The sequence below is a fragment of the Homalodisca vitripennis genome, chromosome 3 (genome assembly GCF_021130785.1).
Source record: "Homalodisca vitripennis isolate AUS2020 chromosome 3, UT_GWSS_2.1, whole genome shotgun sequence".
In the NCBI taxonomy this organism is placed as follows: Eukaryota; Metazoa; Arthropoda; class Insecta; order Hemiptera; family Cicadellidae; genus Homalodisca; species Homalodisca vitripennis.
Genome location: NC_060209.1, coordinates 116175986 through 116195514, shown reverse-complemented (window position 1 = coordinate 116195514; position 19529 = coordinate 116175986). Strand labels below are relative to the sequence as shown.

Sequence of the window (19529 nt, the reverse complement as noted above, 5' to 3'; positions counted from 1 at the left end):
TATAACAGCGTATAAGTAGCATTTCTATTGTATTAGATCATTGGCGCAATCTAAATTTAAAATTATGAGTTCCCCTGATTTTGGTTATGTTCATTTATTATTTGTTACATCATTAAATTCACATTTTAATTTAAAACATATATGATTGTTATTACTTTTATATCGATTGATAGTCTATGATTCGATATGCGAATATTAGGTATCGATGATTATATTCTTCGATATAAAAAACCGGGTCCGCTTATTGGACCCTACCCAAATTAAATAACTTCGTATTTGCAATCTGCATTACACTACTGATTAAGCACTTTACCATAATTCAATATTTACTAAACTTTAAATGTAAACACATGATTCTGCCTCTTTGATGAACTTCAGCTGAAAGTGTTAACAGCTGTTAAGTATCAGCTCAATTTATATTACGTGTCGTAGCGCAATATGCCGGATCCAATGTAAAACATTCCAATATCATAACATTCGAATGTAAACAAAGAAACTTTTTCAATTTGAATTCGACTTTATTTGGTGAAATGAATGTGTTATGGGTGGTAAAAAGCACTCTAACTGTTAATTCAGACCAAAAGCTATACTGTTCCAAATTTCAGCACAATCCGTATAGCAGTTTCAGCGTGATTCGAGGACAAACCTCCAAACATCTAAACATACAAACATCCAAATATCCAAACATTCAAACTTTCACATTTATAATATTAATGGGACTATACCTAAAGAACAGTCAGTTTTATATATAGACCAAGAGAATCAACTTGGGCTTGATTTTTGGGTCTAGACCTTACAGCAGTCTGCTTCACTTTGAGATGCCCGACGCATTACAAACCAGGCACAACTTGTGATGTGCACAAACCAAGCTGAATATTGTGATGTGCAGAGTAAGCATTTTTGCGGCTGACATTTTCTAAAACTGAGACTGTCATGCTCAGTTACCAGAAGATTGCAACTGTGGTCCCAATGAGAGGAATATACTGGGAACATATTAGGAATAAGTCATGTGAATGGGCTATGATAGTGACTGCTATCTCAGTAGACTAATGACCAATGCTCCCAAGCACTGCTAATGATACCAGCTCAATCAATTCTGTAAAGAGTAAGATATAGACAGATATATCACAAACCAATTAAGTATCAAGTTTCCATACTTGCAGCTCAGCAATGGTGTGCTTCGCATAATATTTATATAATGCATAATATCCGAAGCAGGTGGTGGTGGGTGTCATCCTAAACAGAGATGCCCATGGTAGAATTCAACGAGTTGCAATTCACAACTCTGGAGCACCCTGTCTCTAAATTTACAGAGACTGGACACATTATCTCAGTCGTATACAATTTCAAATTTGAAATTTCTGGGTAGTAACGAAGCAGTTGCAGATATCAGCAACTCTGTTAGAACAGAGGACATATTTCAGTCATCTTCGGAAGTGGAGAGCAAGGCACATAACCTTGATTATTAAACCTGGTAGGTCATTTGACCTGTTACAAAAATTTGCACTTAAAGGAATTACATCGTGAGTTTAAAGCTAATTTTCCAATTTCTGGTGACACTACTCAAACACTCATTTTGATGAAATGTAGATTTATCTTCATATTTTGAATCTTATGCCTGAGTTCAAGTCCGAAATATGGGTTCAAACTTTTCCTTATGACTGATTTTCAGAACTGTGACTTTCCAGACCATAAGTCAGACTTTTCAGGAGGAATTGATACGGGCTCGAGACCTAGAGCCAGTTGCGAAAGCTGGTTACTGGCCAGACGCATTGTAACTTTGTTAAATGTGCAATCAGTAATTGAATCCCATTTAAATTTAGGGGGGGATGGAATTCCCCGGCTCTGCTCCAAAAGGGCTCAGAATCTATTCTTGTCCTATTGGACAAGAACAATTAAAATGACATAATAATGTGAGCTTTTCAGAGCTATTTTGGCTTATGGATATATTTTGCATGCTTGGCGTCTCTGTAAAATAAGCTATTCCGAACAGGGGCCGTGCTTACTACTCTAATCCAAATCTTTTCATCTCATCAGTATATCATACTTTCTCTTGAAGACTAGAGAGACTGGGGAAGAGATATTTAAGAAAGGGAGCCCTTTTAGGCATCCCTCTTCATCCAAACCTACATGCATACCAGCCTGGCAAGTTCGGTGACACTGCCTTGCATCAGCTGTTGTGTAGGATTGAGGACAGCGTGGCTACAAAGGAAACTGCATGATGCACCTTTCTTGATATTGAAGGGAGTTGACAATAAGTTAGTTCATGCAATGGTTCATGAGGTACAGAGGCATGATGCTTATCAAACATTTGCAATTGTATTTATACTGTATTTTGTATTGTATATTTCATAAAAAACCTGTAATTATTGCTCAAGTTAAGGGCTCTGTCAACAAGAGGCCGTCTTGTTACCTTTATTTTTAAATATTCTGGTAGTTAGACTTGTGATAGAAGACCTGATGTGAGTGGGTGTCTATGCTGGAGACATAATTCTGGTCGTACCAAGAATATATTGCAATATTGTTGTTGACACCGTGAATGCTGGTCTTCATTATGTACATGAAGTGTCTTATGAGGGACTTTTAGATCAATCCCACAAGGACAGTTGTAGTTCCTTTCGCCAGGAAAAAGGACCTTGAGTCTCTTTCTCAATTGAAGCTGGCTGTTACTCAGATTGTTGTCCCGGAATCGGTTAAATATTTAGGGCTGACCCTAGATTGCAAGGTGACATGAAACAAGCACCTAAATGTTGTGATTCTCTGAGCAAAACGTCCCTTATGACATTCATACAATTTGTTGGCATGAATGAGGTATAAAACTGCACATGGATTATTTTCTACATTGTACAATTGTAAGACTCCAAATAACCTACGGCTCGCTAGCCTGGCAGACAAAGGCAGAGGAAGCCACGGACAAAGACAAACTTTCCAGTTTACAAAAAGTCAAATCCTTTATTAATCACAGACAAATACATTGCGTGGATCATTGCCTAAGGCAATTGATCTATGTTACTGTTCAGCCACTAATATTACATCTAAAAAATCCTAAAGGGATTAAAGGAATATACCAGCGTTTCACTAGAACAAGACTGTCAAATATTCCTCAATAGGTAGTTTACCTTCTACTAATTAAATATTTTAAAATTGTTATCTGAGTGATGGTAAACTACAGCAGTATTTATTTATTTCAAGCAGACAGTTAAATAACTTTGGGCCAAGATACTGAGTCACAATTCAATAAAAATAAAGATAAATTCAACAGTCAGTAAACTCTCTAAATAAGATAGCAGATAATAAAGTATACAATCAAAATGTGTACACACAAGGTTTAAACGTTACTGTGATAAAAACAACTACTACGGATATTTATGTAACAGGTACGGTACTATATACTCTCATTATTGTTGGGACTATATACGCTAGCGTAAAAAACCCTGAGTCGGATTCATAACTATAATATTGTACAAGTTATAAAGCCCTAAATTATACGTTTTGAACAAATACTAAACTATTTTTTTTTAAATTATACAAGTAACATTAAAATTATAAATGAACGAGCATTTAGATTTTCTTTTAAGATACATATAGAGAAACAAACCATACACGAGGTATTTAAAATCTTCAGGCAAAACCACGGCAACCTATTACGGTAACGATAAATAAAAGTGAATAAAAAGGTTTGATTATCAAGAGAGTATTGGTTTTATTTCAATTGATCAGCTGACTTCCAGCTGCTGTAAATGACGTAAATATTGTCTGCTAAACTTGACCACAAACAAAAATTGGATTATAGAACTTGAGGAAGCCTAGTTATGGTGAAATTTCTTTCTGTTATTTAGTGCCTAGTAGTTTCAAAATTATTGTAACTTAAAATCAATTATATATATCGTTTTGAAGTATTATTTAACAATTATTATTCAGGCTTTACTTGTTTTATCTCAAATTTCTGTCATTAATATGCCAGGAGGCGACCAAGAAATTATCAAACGGCAAAAAACTGTAAGTAAAGAACTTTCATAATGTAAATAGCTACCCTATAATGTAAAATTTTCTCTCTAGAACAAGCAATACACTTTTCTTCTACTGTATGCACAATATATAAATAAGTAATTCAGTTTCAAGTGATTTTTTGTGTTGGAATACAATATGTGTGAGCCATTGTGTCACATCATAATAAGTTTGAAACTGATTTAAATTGCCTACTAGCCTATTAAAGTAGAAAATAACTTATTGATTGACATGTACAGGGTAGGGTACGATAAGCGGACCCGGTTTGTTATATCGAAGAATGTAATCATCGATGCCTAATATTCGCATCTCAAATCCTAGACTATCAATCAATATAATAGTATCTAATATAGTCCTTAATAACAATCATATGTTTTAAATTAAAATATGAATGTAATATTTACAGTGATCAAACAAATTATTATAACCAAAATTAGGAAAACTGAAGACGACCATATTTGCTCCTTTCACAGTTACAGTTGTTTCTTTCCCACAAATTTCACATAATTGGTTTTTCGGTACGAGTCCAACATGTTGAAGCCACACAAAAAATAAGTCTAATCATCTTTCAAAGCAATTTCGTTTAGTTTTCTAAAATTGACTGCCATGTTTAATAATCAAATGTTATTTATTTAAAATTGAAAGATTACCTTACGTGTATTTGAAAGTGTTTACAGCCGTTGATATATATTATTTAAGTTAATTGCTCAAAATAATTAATCAGTATCGAATGATTACATCATATCGATGGTTATGATTAAATAATATTGTTTGCCAATTTCGATATAACAAACCGGGTCCACTTATTGTACCCTACCCCTTGTACATTACGTAGGCAGATTGGGCATAAAATTGGGCATAAAATAACTAATTTGATGAATCTAGAAGGAATATCTGTTGTTATTAGAGAGTTTCATGAAAAACATGTTACTTAATTCAACCCAGGCATATTGCTGTTCAATATATATATATATATATATATATATATCTACTTAAAACATTGACTGAGGTAGATACACACTGATATTATTCCGACTGTTCTAAAGTCGGTGTATCACTCATGTTGTTGCAGTGAAATTGTTAAAAACATATTCTGTAGCTTAACACATTCATACTTTAACACATTGACTGCGGTGGACGCACACTGATGTTATCCCAGTTGTCCTAAAGTTGGTATATCACTCGTGTCAAAGTGAAAGTGTTAAGCTACTTCCGAGATCTTCAACGCAACACAATGAGAAAAGTTAGGGACGTGTTCATGTGCATGATCTTAATAAGCGGCCTACACTCGTTATTAGGTTGTTTTTATCGAATGGTTCGATATATTATCCAAATTCGATATGTAAAAATCGTCCACAATAAGAGTTATAATAAATTACCATAGCAAGAAGAATCTCGTACATTACAGTTTTAAAAACATAAATTTAACAGTAACATTACAAAACAACAAAACCAACTATGGCCTATTCTTAGATATCAAAGAAAACTTACAATATTCATAACTTACCCAGCTTGATATCAATAAGTAACCGCTTTTGTGAAATGGAGGAAAGAATTCTCCCCATGTGTTACCAGGAGCTAAACCCACATGTTGAAGCCACTTAAACAAATCTCGTCACTTGTAAGAAATACCTCACATATATTCCTCCTATTTATCGCCATTTTCAAAAACTCAAAATATTAGTTACTTTTTGTGTTTATTGTTTTTAAAATTTATATACCGTAACTAATAAGTTGAAATCATATGCTAAGTTAAATAAATTGTAATATTGAATTATTCCTTCGGATAAGAACATCAAACCATTCGATAGAAACAACCGAATAACAAGTGTAGGCCACTTATTAAAGTCTACCCTATCTTAATTTTGTTGTCATTACCACATCGGCAGTATCCTCGTCTGTTATTTGGCAATGTTGGATCAATTGGTGGTATGTAAAACTTTACTGCAACAAATAGTAACCCATGCTTGTAATCGCCATAAGATATATGTAAAATAAAAGCCATTGTGTTCCATGCCCAACACAAACCTGGTGGTAATTGTGAGCAATTACTGGATCAACATAATTTTTCTCCATAAAATATGTGACAAAATAAATATTTTAAATTATATTTTTAAGTATTGCAAAAAACAAGATAAATATAAAGTAATAAATTTAAAATAAAGTAAAGGAAAAACAGATTTGGACTAGTAATGTAAAGTTAAATTGAGATGTAGGCAGTGATAAGATGTTCATTTTCCATGTGCCATATCCTATCTTGTCAACCTTACCTAGTCTATTATCACCTGAAGAGGGGTTGAGGTGTTCAAGTGATTTCAGCTTAATTTTTAGATACTATCTCAAGGGATGTTTTTATTTTTTTTTTTAGTGTGTGATGTAAGCGCAACTGAAGACTGTACTCATAGTCTGAGAAATTTGTGAGTGGTATTTTCCCGTACTCAGATCACGTTGTATAATGAATGCCTTTGGTGCTAATCCTGCATTTCTGACAGAAAAGGAAAACATCTCTTAAGATAGTACCTAAATTCAAACACAGACCATTATGGCACTTTGACCTTGATGTTAGACTTAGCCTTAATAATGAGTTCTCCAAAAATTTAACAATTCGTCCTCAGTCATGGTTTCAGTTATATTTTACTCAAAATTTAAATTTAAATTGTTATAACTTTAATTAGCCTATAACAAAATTTGGAATAACCAAACTCCTTAACATTTTGTTATGAACAGAGACATTTACCTTATATAGCCTAGTGTTATTAACTTTTTTAATGAAATTCATTACAGTAATTTGTGTGGTAATAGATAAAGAACGGTGACAATGTTTAACATCTGTCTCTTCGTAGTTCCTTCGTACAATGTAAATAATTTTCTTGTGACTTGTGTTTTTAATTTTTTACTATAAACTCACTGGCGTAGAAAGAATACAAATCAGTTATTGACAAAAAAACATAATAAAGCACACAGAAAAAGCAGAATACTTTGTATTATAGAGTAAAGAATAAAATATATATAGGCTAAAATGGAAAGTATGTGTTATAATTTGGTGCCAAAATTTGATTTTCCTTTGCTATCCCAAGCTCATTGAAAACAAGCGATTTTCAACTACTGAACATTAAGTATAAAACAAATGCTTTTGTTATTGGCTGCTTATATGATTTAGATGTTCTGGATTAGTAACAATTATTCTAACCAGTAAATTTAAATTAACCTATTTCAGGTAAATTGCATTTTACAAGATAATTATAGAATGAGACAATCTATACTTTAAGAGTTAATATTACTATAGTATGATACAGACCAACAATTTAACTGCAGAAATACTATTTGCATATAACCATTTTACTATACCATTTTACCATTGTACTTGAGTTTAGTACTGAAACAGTATAAGGTCCTAGGTAGGTTGTCTCCTCGACTTTTCCTAAATCTTTTTTCGAAAGAGTTTTCTTTCTCTAGTGACTTCCCAATTAAAAGTGGTAAATTTTTTTAGAATAATAGTTGACAAAAATTTAAACTGGGGCCCTCATGTAAGCAAGGTGCTGTCAAAAATATCATCCCAATTATTTGCTATGATAAAATGAAGGCTTATTTGTGATTTAAAAATTATTTATTTATCTTATATTAATTCCATAATTAATTTTGGTACATCATTATATGATGTAACAACCTCCAAAAATCTTTACTCTATATTGAAATTGCAGAAAATAAGGAATAAGAATAATACTGAATTTAAAACCTCAAATATTGGTTAAAGAAAAGTTTACAGAGTTATAAATTCTTATCATCTAGAATAGGAGATAAAATACTTAAACTTACCTACAATCAATATAACACCCGGCAACGGAATGAGCGTCACTCCTTCTCATCAATTGGTACTTTTGCAAAAACCCCAAATTGTAGGAATTAAGTTTTATAAGAACAATTCAGAAAATATAAAGTTAAAAATTTTTCCCTAAATTCAAAAGTAAATTTAAACAATACTTAATAGATAAAATAATGTATTCATTCACTGTGTTATGAATACAACAAAATTAATGTACTGTGTATACAAAATCCATGATTAATTCAATATTCTATATATTTGTATAACAATAATGTATTAATTGAAGATAAAAATTGGGTTTTAGCCCTTTAATGCTTATTGTGATTTTAAGACTAGACACCTTTCAATTTATTCTTGCAATACTAATTAATAAAGAATATTTTTATTTGATTTGATTGAATAGTACATGTATATTTTTGTTGGTAAAAATTAAAATTAATATTTTGAGTGAATCATTAAATAAAAATACTATATAGAACAATTGTAATACTCATTGATTTGTTGTAGTCTGTAGCTTACAGTAGTGGAGGAAGATAGATAAGTGAACCTAATAATATGTTATATAACAATATTATCTATAAGTTGCTTTGTAGGTAATTTGGAATTTATATCGCTATCTGGAAATAAGTTCAGTGGGTTATTATGATAGTGTTAATGGGTTCACTTAATTCTTCCACAAATTGTTTGGTTGAAATAATCTTTTGATATCTTCTTATAATGACCCTTGTTACGCTCAACCTTCCAATTGTTAAGTTGTTTATTATCCTGAAATTGATAGTCATTCAGAGTTAAAATATAATTTTTAATATACATTAAAAAAGTGTGCATAATGCTCTAAAACTGAGTTCTTAAAAGAAATTATATATTTTTGTGCATGACGTATATTAAAAAAAGTGAATTAAACATTAATTACATATTTTTTATCATTTGGTAAAAGAACAGTCACAATTATCCAATAATTTTATTTGATAATTGTTATAATAAAATTATTGGATAATTGTGACTTTTCTTGTATCAAATGATAGAAAACAGTGTTTTCAAATAAGAAGAGCTCCTCCTTCAATTAATTACATAGTTTCAGTTATTGTATTTTTTGATGTTTTCAGTATTGCTTGTGTATGTTTGTATGCGTACTTATCAACGGGATGAAACATATTACTATGGATGTATGATTTTGCGAAGCAATTAATTATAAAGTCTAAGAAACAATACTTTTTAACATCTAATGGAGATTTTTTTATGTATTTCAATTTTCAACATTTTTTCAACATGAGATTACAAAATATTATATATGAAATGTATATTGGGCACTTTTATCAATCATAGATCGAGAGATAGATATTACAAGTTTTCAGGTGTAGTACTTCTAATTTCCCCAATGCCCAGAAGGAGACTTCCAAATTAGTAAAGGTATGCATGGCCTTCTTATTATATCAAAAAACCTTTTGTTGAAACCATGTTTCTTGCTCTCTTCACTCACCTTAAGAAAAAGAAAAATTAAGAAGAAACTAAATGTTAAATTTAAGAATATTAGCCGAGACGCTATCCAAGCCAAGTGCAGAGCACCTCCTCTTAGTGCAATCACGTGACGTACGACGTCAAGTCCAGTCACAGCGGTCAGAGTAAACACACAGTCTAGCCTATGATCTGCATCATTTACAGCTGGCTCTCGATCGCCTTATCAAGAAAATTAGTATTTAATAAAAGAATGATTTTTATTATAAAATTGTTTCAGACATTTAGTAAAATATAAATAAACAAGTTATTCCTGTGCAATTATGTACAGAAAATTGCTACAGTTGCAGCCATACTAATGGCATATAAAATCTTATATTTTTCAAGAATTATATTTATCAAATTGAGGTATATTAACAAACTCCACAGAGAGGAGAGCAGGCCTATTATTACATTACTTAAACTGACTTCAATATTATAACTTCTGACCAGACACATTTATTATTCCAATGGAAGTATCTCGTTCATGCCAACCTTTATTATAAAAATCGTTTGTAATATTTTGTAGCGTTTTTCGAATATGTCAACATAAAAGATCATACATTATACAATAGAAATAAAATTTTCTATAGAAGTTCTTTTCTTCAAGCCAGATTGAAAAATGTTGAAGAAGTATGGTCACAAAGGAAACTTGTTTTTCATTTGTACAATTATTTTACTAATCTTTAACCCTCAAACTGGCAGTCATTTTTCCACAGATGGCAGGCCATTTTTGAGTGTTTTGAACCCGTTCTTTACAAATTTGGTAAAAAATACATTTTTACTATAAACCTATATGTGTAATACGTTATTGTTTTCAGGAAAATTTGGAGATAATTATGGTATAAAATTAAAATAAACCATCAAAAAAGGCAATTTTTCTTAAGTGGCGGGACTGCCCCTGGTAAAGTGTGATAATATTATAAATATTAGAATCTGAGATAGCCAATTTATTCTTCATTTTATCTAGTTTTAGAAAATATATAATGGTATCTAGGTTATCTTGAAGAATAATTTTATATATATATATATATATATATATATATATATATATATATATATATATATATATTGCTTGTGGTTTTTTACTTATATTTTTTAAATATATTTTTATATATATATTTGTTTTTGTTATTGTAAAAACCACAAAACAATAAGTAAATTATATCAATTTCTAAATTTTTTGAAAAGTACATTTTTTACTATCAATACAATTATTTAAAAAAAGTATATATAATTTTTACACTAAATATTTTCAAAATATACCAAAATTTAGCATATCATAGACTAAAAATGCTATAACAAGGTATTATAAACCATGATATATCACTAATTTTCAAAATGGCTTCATGAAGACGATGTTTCTGGCAAGATTTATGACGTCTCTTTGACATCTGTTACCAAAACTGGAAAACAAATTTCACCATTGAAATCAGCAATTCTTTCTGTTTTAAATGATATATAAATATTGGTGGTAGTATTGATTTATGTACTATATGAACTATGAGAGTTACAAAAATCAGAATAAGATAAAATGTAATAAAAATTTCTTATAATTATTAATTGCTTTGTAAGTTTTAAAAATATAAAAACCATTTATTACAACAGATTTTGGACTGCTATACCTGTCAAAATCCATACTTCAATCTTTGAAGAATACTTAAAAAATCATTAAATTATTACTGTATAAATCAATCTCAGAGAAGATTTGAAATTAAATGAAGAGTAATGAACTGGAATAATGGTAAAGTTCAGAGATTTTAGCATAGAGTTATAGCAATAAGCAACTTTTACATTAAATAAATGCTTGTAATTTATTTTATTGGTATGAAAAGGTTTAAAGCTTTGTAAAATGATCTTAGCTTTCAATATTGATTTCTGAGCTCATAATAAACATGTTTTTTGTGTATCTATTAACACTTTATATCATACTAATCCAAAAATAAACAAATACATTTTAATTTATAACGTCTATACGATGGTTTTGTTTCCTTCACAATTCTAAATATTAATTTTTTACTTTGAAATAGTAATTAAATTTACTGATTTGCCATCATTGCTAATAAATAATAAGTTTCCATGTATACAATTTACTTTAGTGTATAATTGTGTTCATATGTGTGTATGTCTTAAAACTGTTAAATCGAGTGAAAATATCCCCATAACTGAAAAATTGTCATAAAATCTTAGGAGCTTTAATTTAAATATTCACAGGAATTCAAAAATATCTAGAATCTGATTCTTTTTTATTCATAATCTTTAAGATTACAAGACAAGTGGTGTCAATTAATGCTTAAACCAGCTAACAATAAACATATTTTATTAATTTTTATTAACTGTTTAAATCTGGTTTTCGTTTTGTTTTATAATGTCAGGGACTTAACTCATTCGATTTTTTTACCACTGGTTAGTTTTTAAGTTTGTATTTAATTTAACCAATTTCTATTTTCCCAAGGGGGAAAACAACACGGGACAACAAAAAGGGAAGAATTCTTTGTTAGACGGTACTTAAGATTCCAGTTAATGAGTATGGAGAGTATTATTTTTGGAATTCATGTCTAAAATTATAGCATAGCACAATAATTATTATAAAGCCAGCTAGAAATATTTAATTGAGTTGGGTAACAGAAGCAATGTTTTACTCCAACTAGTATACAATAATTGAGAGGAAACTGTGATAAGTGTGCTCCTGATTATGTTCAGACCTCAGAAGGACAATTGCAGGTTGTGGGTTGTCCTGCTCGACTGACTCCTTCAACCTTGCTGGAAACTGCTCACGTTCATGTCCTTGACATTGGATTAACTCTGTGGTCATTCAGACACTTCTTTTGTTGTCACTTATAACCTGGCTTTGAGTGTTCAACCTTGATTTCGGGGCTCCAAGAGCCTATTAGCTTAATATTCTCTTGTTATTAATTTGATTGTATAAAATAAAAAAAAGCTTAATTTCGGGTAGTAAAAATAATTTCACTTTCATTTCATATAAAGCATTAATAACAATTATATATGTAGGTATTTTAAAAACATTTAGCAGTAACTTTTTTAAGTTACCGTACTGGAAATAACACCACTTAAGATAAGTTGGTACACCTTATACACATTGGTACACTGACCATATATCCTCATCATCTTGGCTTACACTTGACTTATCTATTTTTTATCAATTGACGTGTTAGAACAATGTCAGAGTCTTAAAACTTATTTTTTAACATACGAATTTTAACACAGTAAATGTTCTTTTCCCCAAACTTAACATGACTTCATTGTAGAAGTTTCTTTCTTACTGGAATTCTTTAATTCATTTTAAAACAAAAACTCCAATAATAATACAATTTTACTTGTACAAGGTCTTTCGTTTTCAATAAAAACATCATCAGACCCACATTTTAGTTATGATTTCCCATGGTTTCCGTTGTGGGTCGGATGATGTTTTTATTCAAAAAGCAAGGCCTCACACAGACAATATTTTATTATTTTCCATATTATATAGCCCTGAACTGCGGATTGACTAATAACAATAATTACGTACCTTCGTCAAACAATTCAAACTGTAGTCATACACTACTATTGTTTCAACTTTTAATAAGTCATCTTTCAGTGTTGGTGTCAATAAATATTTAAAGCAAGGATTGTCCATCTAGAGTCGTCATTGTTAACAATTCACAAATAAAGAACAATGATTTATTTTTTGGGTTTTGTGCAGTGTTCGTAAATTTTTTACTATGTCGACTCCAAATCGATAATCATCACTTTTAATATTTATTGACGTCAATAAGATTAAAAGTCGAAACTATAGTAGTGTGTGACTACAGTTTTATCTGTTTGATGAAGGTATGAAGTTATTGTTATAAATATTTATTATTATTATTGGATCATTTGTTTCATACTCACAATGTGATGAAAAATATAAAATTTAGTTTAAATTGAGTAATATGGATTTTTTCATACTTAGGATAATTTGTAGAGCCATTTTGTCTTGAGTGGGTATGACACCGTTCTGCTATCAGAGGAAGTGATAAATTATAAGTACTATATTATTGTATATGTATATGTGAGGTATCGATTATTGTATTGTGTTGGGAGGCATGATTGGCACTTGTCAAGTGGTGCTTGAACAGTATCAGAGTGTGTTTGGACAGCTGAGAGAGGGAATTCCTTGAGATTTCCGACTATAGTCTAGGTACCGCTAGAGTTGCCAGGTCACCAGTGGGCTAAGAGGTGAACCGTGAGATTAGAGTGACATTGAGGCTGATGTGAGTGAGATTGGAAGTCAGTTGTACATCATGAGCCGACGGGATAGGATCATTAAGTATAACAATGTAAGTTTGACTCTCCACCAGTTGTCTATTGCAGTCAACTTGGAATTTCTAATGATTCATAGATTAAATAACAGAAAGATATTTAATATTTAAGCGAAATTTAAAAAAATCTGTAGGATAAAAATGAAATGGATTTTTATAAGTTTTTTGTTGTTACTGTGTCTGGTCATATAAATGAAACTGTCACAAAAATATCACAAAATATGATACTTAAATAAAAGAAACTTAAACAAAAATGTGTCTATAAAAACATTATAATATTGTTTGATAGTATGAACAATATTACTGATTATCTGCAGTGTAAGTTAAACTTAGAGTTTAATTATTAAATGAAGAAGGTTTGTTTTTTTTTAATTTTATTTTTTACTGAATAAGAATAAATAAAAATTATAGTTCTATCATAAAATATGTACAAAATATTAAAATAACTTTTTATTAAAACATTATTTGAACTTTTGTTTAGTTATTACTGTTAGTTATTGAACGGGTTTTAATCTATGTTTAGCCAGAGCAAAGCTTAGAACTCAAATTTAGTTGTACATCAAACTTGTAAAAAATTGTTCAAGTCCATTATGTCTTTATTATTATTTATGGAATCTCGTGAAATATGTTAAAAGGTTAATTCTGAAGTTCATGGTATTAAAAAGCAAATCCATTAAATCAATTTTGTTAATAAATATTAAACTTATATTGTCACCATTTTAGGTTCATTGTATCCTCTAAATAGAAGAGCCTTTCATCTTCAAGCTAAGTTTTCTCGATAATGGTTTGCTGTTGCAATAAAAATAAAAATAACACAAATTGTATTTTGTTAATATTATTAAAAAGTATTTGTTGAAACAATTCTCACAATCACTGTTATACAAGTTTTCATCAATCAAAATTTGCATATAATATACCCCCAAGTACAACTATTTTTTATTATTTGTTAATTACTTTGGATGGTGTATTTAAAAAAAATGATGTTTAGTATTAATTTTAGAAAAATATGGAAAAATTACTCCAATAAAAAAGAGTTTCAGATGCTCCCAAAAAGTCATTTTTATATCTTAGAAAGTCTTACATGGGTCATCATGCTGCGTTCATGAGAGGTTTTATAGTTTCAGAAACACCTTCTATAGTTGATTTTTTTTCTGTGGTTATAATAAAGCTATGATAGGAGGAGTTAAGGCAGAGCTTTCTAGATTGACAGCTTGCAAACAACACTTTTACATTGATTTTCATTGTTGGAAACATTAAAACAATGAAAGAATACTAAGAGAGCATTAGTCGTAATATTAAAAAAAATTAAACGCCTGCAGAATGGTATTTTTTAATAATGTGGCCGCAAAAAATATGATTTCTTAGCTTTATCGGAAAGATGTATCATTCTATGAAATTTATTAAATGTTGTTTCAGCCAAATCATTTATAATAAACAATAAACCATTGACTAACTTGTGGTAAATACCAGAATATTGAGTACAATTTAAAATGTTGGTAAGACCAAAGAATTGAATAGTTAATAAATCAATCATATTATAAATATCTATTGTAAAATTATTTGAAAGACTCAATAGATAAACAATAAGAGTGAGAATGGTTGTGTGAGACACAGCTTGAGAAGAGAGCACCACTTTCTCTGGAGAAAGCAGCCAAAGTCGTTAACCTTCTGTAGGAATGTTGGGTGCTCAGAAAGCCAAGCACACACAACTTGCAATTTCACTATTTTGTTGCTACTTAATCCTGTTGAGCTGTGCGTCTAGTGTGTGTAGGAGAATTATTGCCATAAAAATTGTCCATTTTTGGACATTCTATTAATTAAATTTAAAACAAAAAATATTGTCACAAAAATAATTTTTTGGAGTTTTAATTAGTTTTATTATAAATAACCTTATTGTTTTTATTTTCATACAAATTGATATGGTTCTTAAAAACTTAAGGTTGGTTTTGATATAGCATATTATGTTAATCATTATGGGACCGAGACTGAGTATGATTTAATTTTATTGCTCAGACGTGGAGAATATTTAGAAATGGATGGCATGAATAAGTATGAGCATGAAAATCTTGGACAAAAGTATTTCAAAATCAAACCATTTTAGAAATTTTACTCAACGACCAAAGATTAATTACTCAAGTAAATTTATAAAAAGGTTACTTAAAAATATAATAAAAATATGTTATTTTTATTATTATCTTTTATATCAAGAACAATAATACTGTACTTTAAAGCATATCTTGACATTATTTAATATTTATCTTTTTATTATGTTACCTTTATAAAAACCAACTAAAGTGTTACACATACAAATTTAAGCCTATTGCTGCTTGCACACATAAGTTATATTAATTGTTTTTCTATTCAATTCAAACAAAATTTGAACATGTACTATTTAATTTATAGTCAATAAATGTTTTACAAGGTATATATATATATATACAGGGTTAATAAAAAGTATGGAGACCCCCGACTAATATTGTAACGGCTCACACGAGAAAAACTAAACTCGCCACAAATTTATGTTATATTATGAGGTACTTTTTGGGCATAATTACTACTTCATTCACAAACCCAAAATGGGGAATTTTGGGGGCAGCTGTCACTATTAAGTAGATCAACTGAGAGATCAACTGAGTGGTGCTTAAAAGTGACAGTTTTTAGCTGCCCCAAAAGTTAGTTATTCCTGTGTTGTAAGTAGTTTATTCTGGTTTATACAATTTTCAATTGGCAGTCATTTTTTACTGGGTTAATATAGAGTCCTCTAGTTTGCGTTTTTTATTTTCTTTTATCAGGGGCTGGAAAATGACAGGTCACTTGATGGGGCTTTACAATTAAAATTTTTGAGCTGCCCCCAAAATACCCCATTTTGGGTTCGTGAATGAAGCAGTAATTATGCCCAAAAAGTACCTCATAATATAACATAAATGTGTGGCGAGTTTAGTTTTTCTCGTCTGAGCCGTTACAATATTAGTCGGGGGTCTCCAGACTTTTTATTAACCCTGTATATATATATATATATATATATATATATATATATATATATATATATATGTACGAGTATTCTATGTTTCTATCTTGTATATGGTTTGCAAAGGCAATTGAAATAACTTCTTACCAAGAATTACACTATTGACTATTGAAAACATGAAGTTTGGAAACATTTAATTTTCGGTTTTGGACTACAATCCAATATTTAGTCGCATACTAGTGATAATTATGTGCTTGGAAACTTTTACTAAGAATTTCAGTAATAACAATTATTTCATTATTGTATTTCTTAACTGGCACACAAAGTTCAGTTGTATAATAAGCATTGTACATTTGTTATATTAATATTGCTTTATGTCCTGCAGGATATGTACTCTTCCTCAGTATCTGCCTGGGTAAGAATGTTTGTCAGGCATGATAAATGTTGTTACATTAATGTTACAGTTTTGTTGTGTTATTAGGTTTTTTTTTATTTGGAGTGTTTGGTGATAATTTCTTCACGGTCTGTACCATTTTCGTAGCTTTGTATATAATTAATTATTTTTATATATTGAAGCACTAATAGTTTAGATTTTTGTGTATGCAAGCTAATATGTATTTTAACATCTTATTTTAACCTTTTCCATTACTTTATATTTGGTTTTAGAGTTATTAAACTAATTAGAAAAAAATGCATATGTATCTATAAACTAGAAGTTACTGTCAGTTTTTGAGGTTGTAGTTTTTATTTAAGTTTTCCATTATTTTCTTTTTGTTAAGTGCACAATTTATGCTTGATATTTTTTAAAATCATCATCATACTTTATTTTTCTTAAAGAAGTACTCACATGAAAATAATATTAAACTTAACATATGGAAATTACTTGCAATTACTGTAAAAAATGTTTCTTTATAAGATATCTTTAATTTGCTGCACTTGAGTGAGCAGCCTCAGAAGATGCCAATCCTAAAGTTTACATACATATATTTAAGTGCATAATAATACAGTATATGTTAGATTAGTTGAGGAAAGTTTTTTATTGCCTACAACTCAGTTTAGTCCAGAAAAAAAAAAACAAATTCATGGTATTTGTATGCTATTTTCTAAATACTGTCAAATATAACTTTGGTAGTAATAACTCCGCTAACTAATAACTATAACTACTTATTTTTTATTGTTCTCTGTTGTAGGCTTATTTGTTGCTAGATTTATATTACTGTTTAAAATCTATATTATATTGATTGTAATATGATTTACAGTTATTACACAAAACATTAATAATATTTATTTTGTAATTGTATATTTAATCCTTTTATTAACAAATTGTGAGATTTTTGTATTTTACAACGAAACATAATGAAAACTTGTTATCCAATGTTTTTTAAAATAAAACTGAAAGATGTCCTACATACTGACTTAATAAATTGTATTAAATCTAAAAATGAGTAAATCTGTTCCTACCTGGACAAGCAACAGCTGCAATTCTTGAGTTTTTACTTGTTTATCTGTAGTCTGAATTAATACTTGTAATAGTATGAAAAGTATGCTAATGAGTAATATATGATACTAACTAAAATATATATTCTATTAAATAGCTCTCATTGTGGTTAGTGTTTAAATACGGTTTGTTGCTTAAGAAGAAATAGATTTCATTGATGATGAGTTTTTGTGAGACCACCTTCTCTAACACAATTTTAGTTTTTTTATTTTTTTCATTAAGACCTATTGATGGTAATCATGTTCATGTTAGGTGTAATATTAAAATTCATCAAGTAAGGAGCTATCAGTGATGGAAAACATGTACAAACTATTTTTTTTATTTGCCATCTTGAATTGGTTTACATTTTCAAATTAAAAAGTATTGACTGGTAGGGGAAACATGGAACGTTTATAAAACCTAGAAGTAATGTAAATTTACAAAAGGAGAATGCCAATTGTAAATTTATATCTGGCTATTAAATCTGACTTAGTAGTAAATGGGCTGTTTAATCATCAGTTAGTTAAAATAATCCCTCATGAATGTACCCATAAAACCCAGTGTTAAATAATAAAGTCCTTTAGTCTATTACCAAAATACTGAAATCATAAAAAGTGTATATATATATATATATATATATATATATATATATATATATATATATATATAATATATTTTTTAATTATTGTATGATTTAAAACAAGAGTAGGCTTGAAAAAGTGTACTACTTATAATTTTTTTGCAGTCTCCTAGATTGAATGTTCCAACATCTGTAGTAGGATGTTGTTGGAGTGACCTACTTACAGTGACCCTGTGTATGAATACAACCTTATCAATAGCTTGCCCTACAACACAAACTGGACCAGTTCAACCATTCTCTCACTTTCATTACTAAACGAAACATTCCATTTTATTCATATCCAGTAGTATAATAAAAATAATATTTATTTACCACGAATATTAAATATTCATCGATAATTAACCATAGAATAAGTTTTATAGCCAATTTTATAAAAGATATAAACATAAAATTTAATAACTTCCAACATCTGAAATGAAAAATGTTTAATTATGAATGTTCATAAACTTCTTATGAATCTGAATTTTTTCAGTATTTTTTAAATACTTGTAAATTTGTAGTTATTTATAATTTCTTCAGTTGTTAAATACAATTTTTCTGTTAGTAATTTCCAAAACTTTTTTGTTATTATGTTAAATTGTATTAGAACTTATTCATCATATTTTAATAATTTTGAAGTATAAATAGAAATAAAATAAATATGAAATATTGTGTAAATATAACATTTCTTACATAAAACAATATTGTATGAATAGTGGAGACTACAAAATCTTTATGTAGCAACACTCATAACTAAATAAAAATATTAATTTTCTTAAAATACATAAGTGTGAGGTAGGATAAACATAGAAACATCAATATGTTATATTCATTAAAAT

The 19529-nt window shown here is 29.3% G+C and overlaps 1 protein-coding gene across 4 annotated transcripts in view; it reads left to right on the top strand.

Annotated features, from left to right (window-relative positions):
- The first annotated feature begins 3743 nt into the window (after positions 1–3743).
- Positions 3744–19529, top strand: part of LOC124357370 (bifunctional 3'-phosphoadenosine 5'-phosphosulfate synthase 2) — a 53211-nt gene continuing 37425 nt past the window's right edge. Inside the window, exons 1-2 of one of the 4 annotated variants that reach the window (XM_046809106.1) lie at positions 3744–3999; positions 16980–17009. In XM_046809106.1, the coding sequence (XP_046665062.1) occupies positions 3958–3999; positions 16980–17009 (72 nt within the window). In that variant the 5' untranslated portion in view covers positions 3744–3957. Of the gene's footprint in view, positions 4000–13491; positions 13645–16979; positions 17010–19529 lie in introns of those variants that run through there. The other 3 variants (XM_046809105.1, XM_046809107.1, XM_046809108.1) reach the window with 3 other exon arrangements.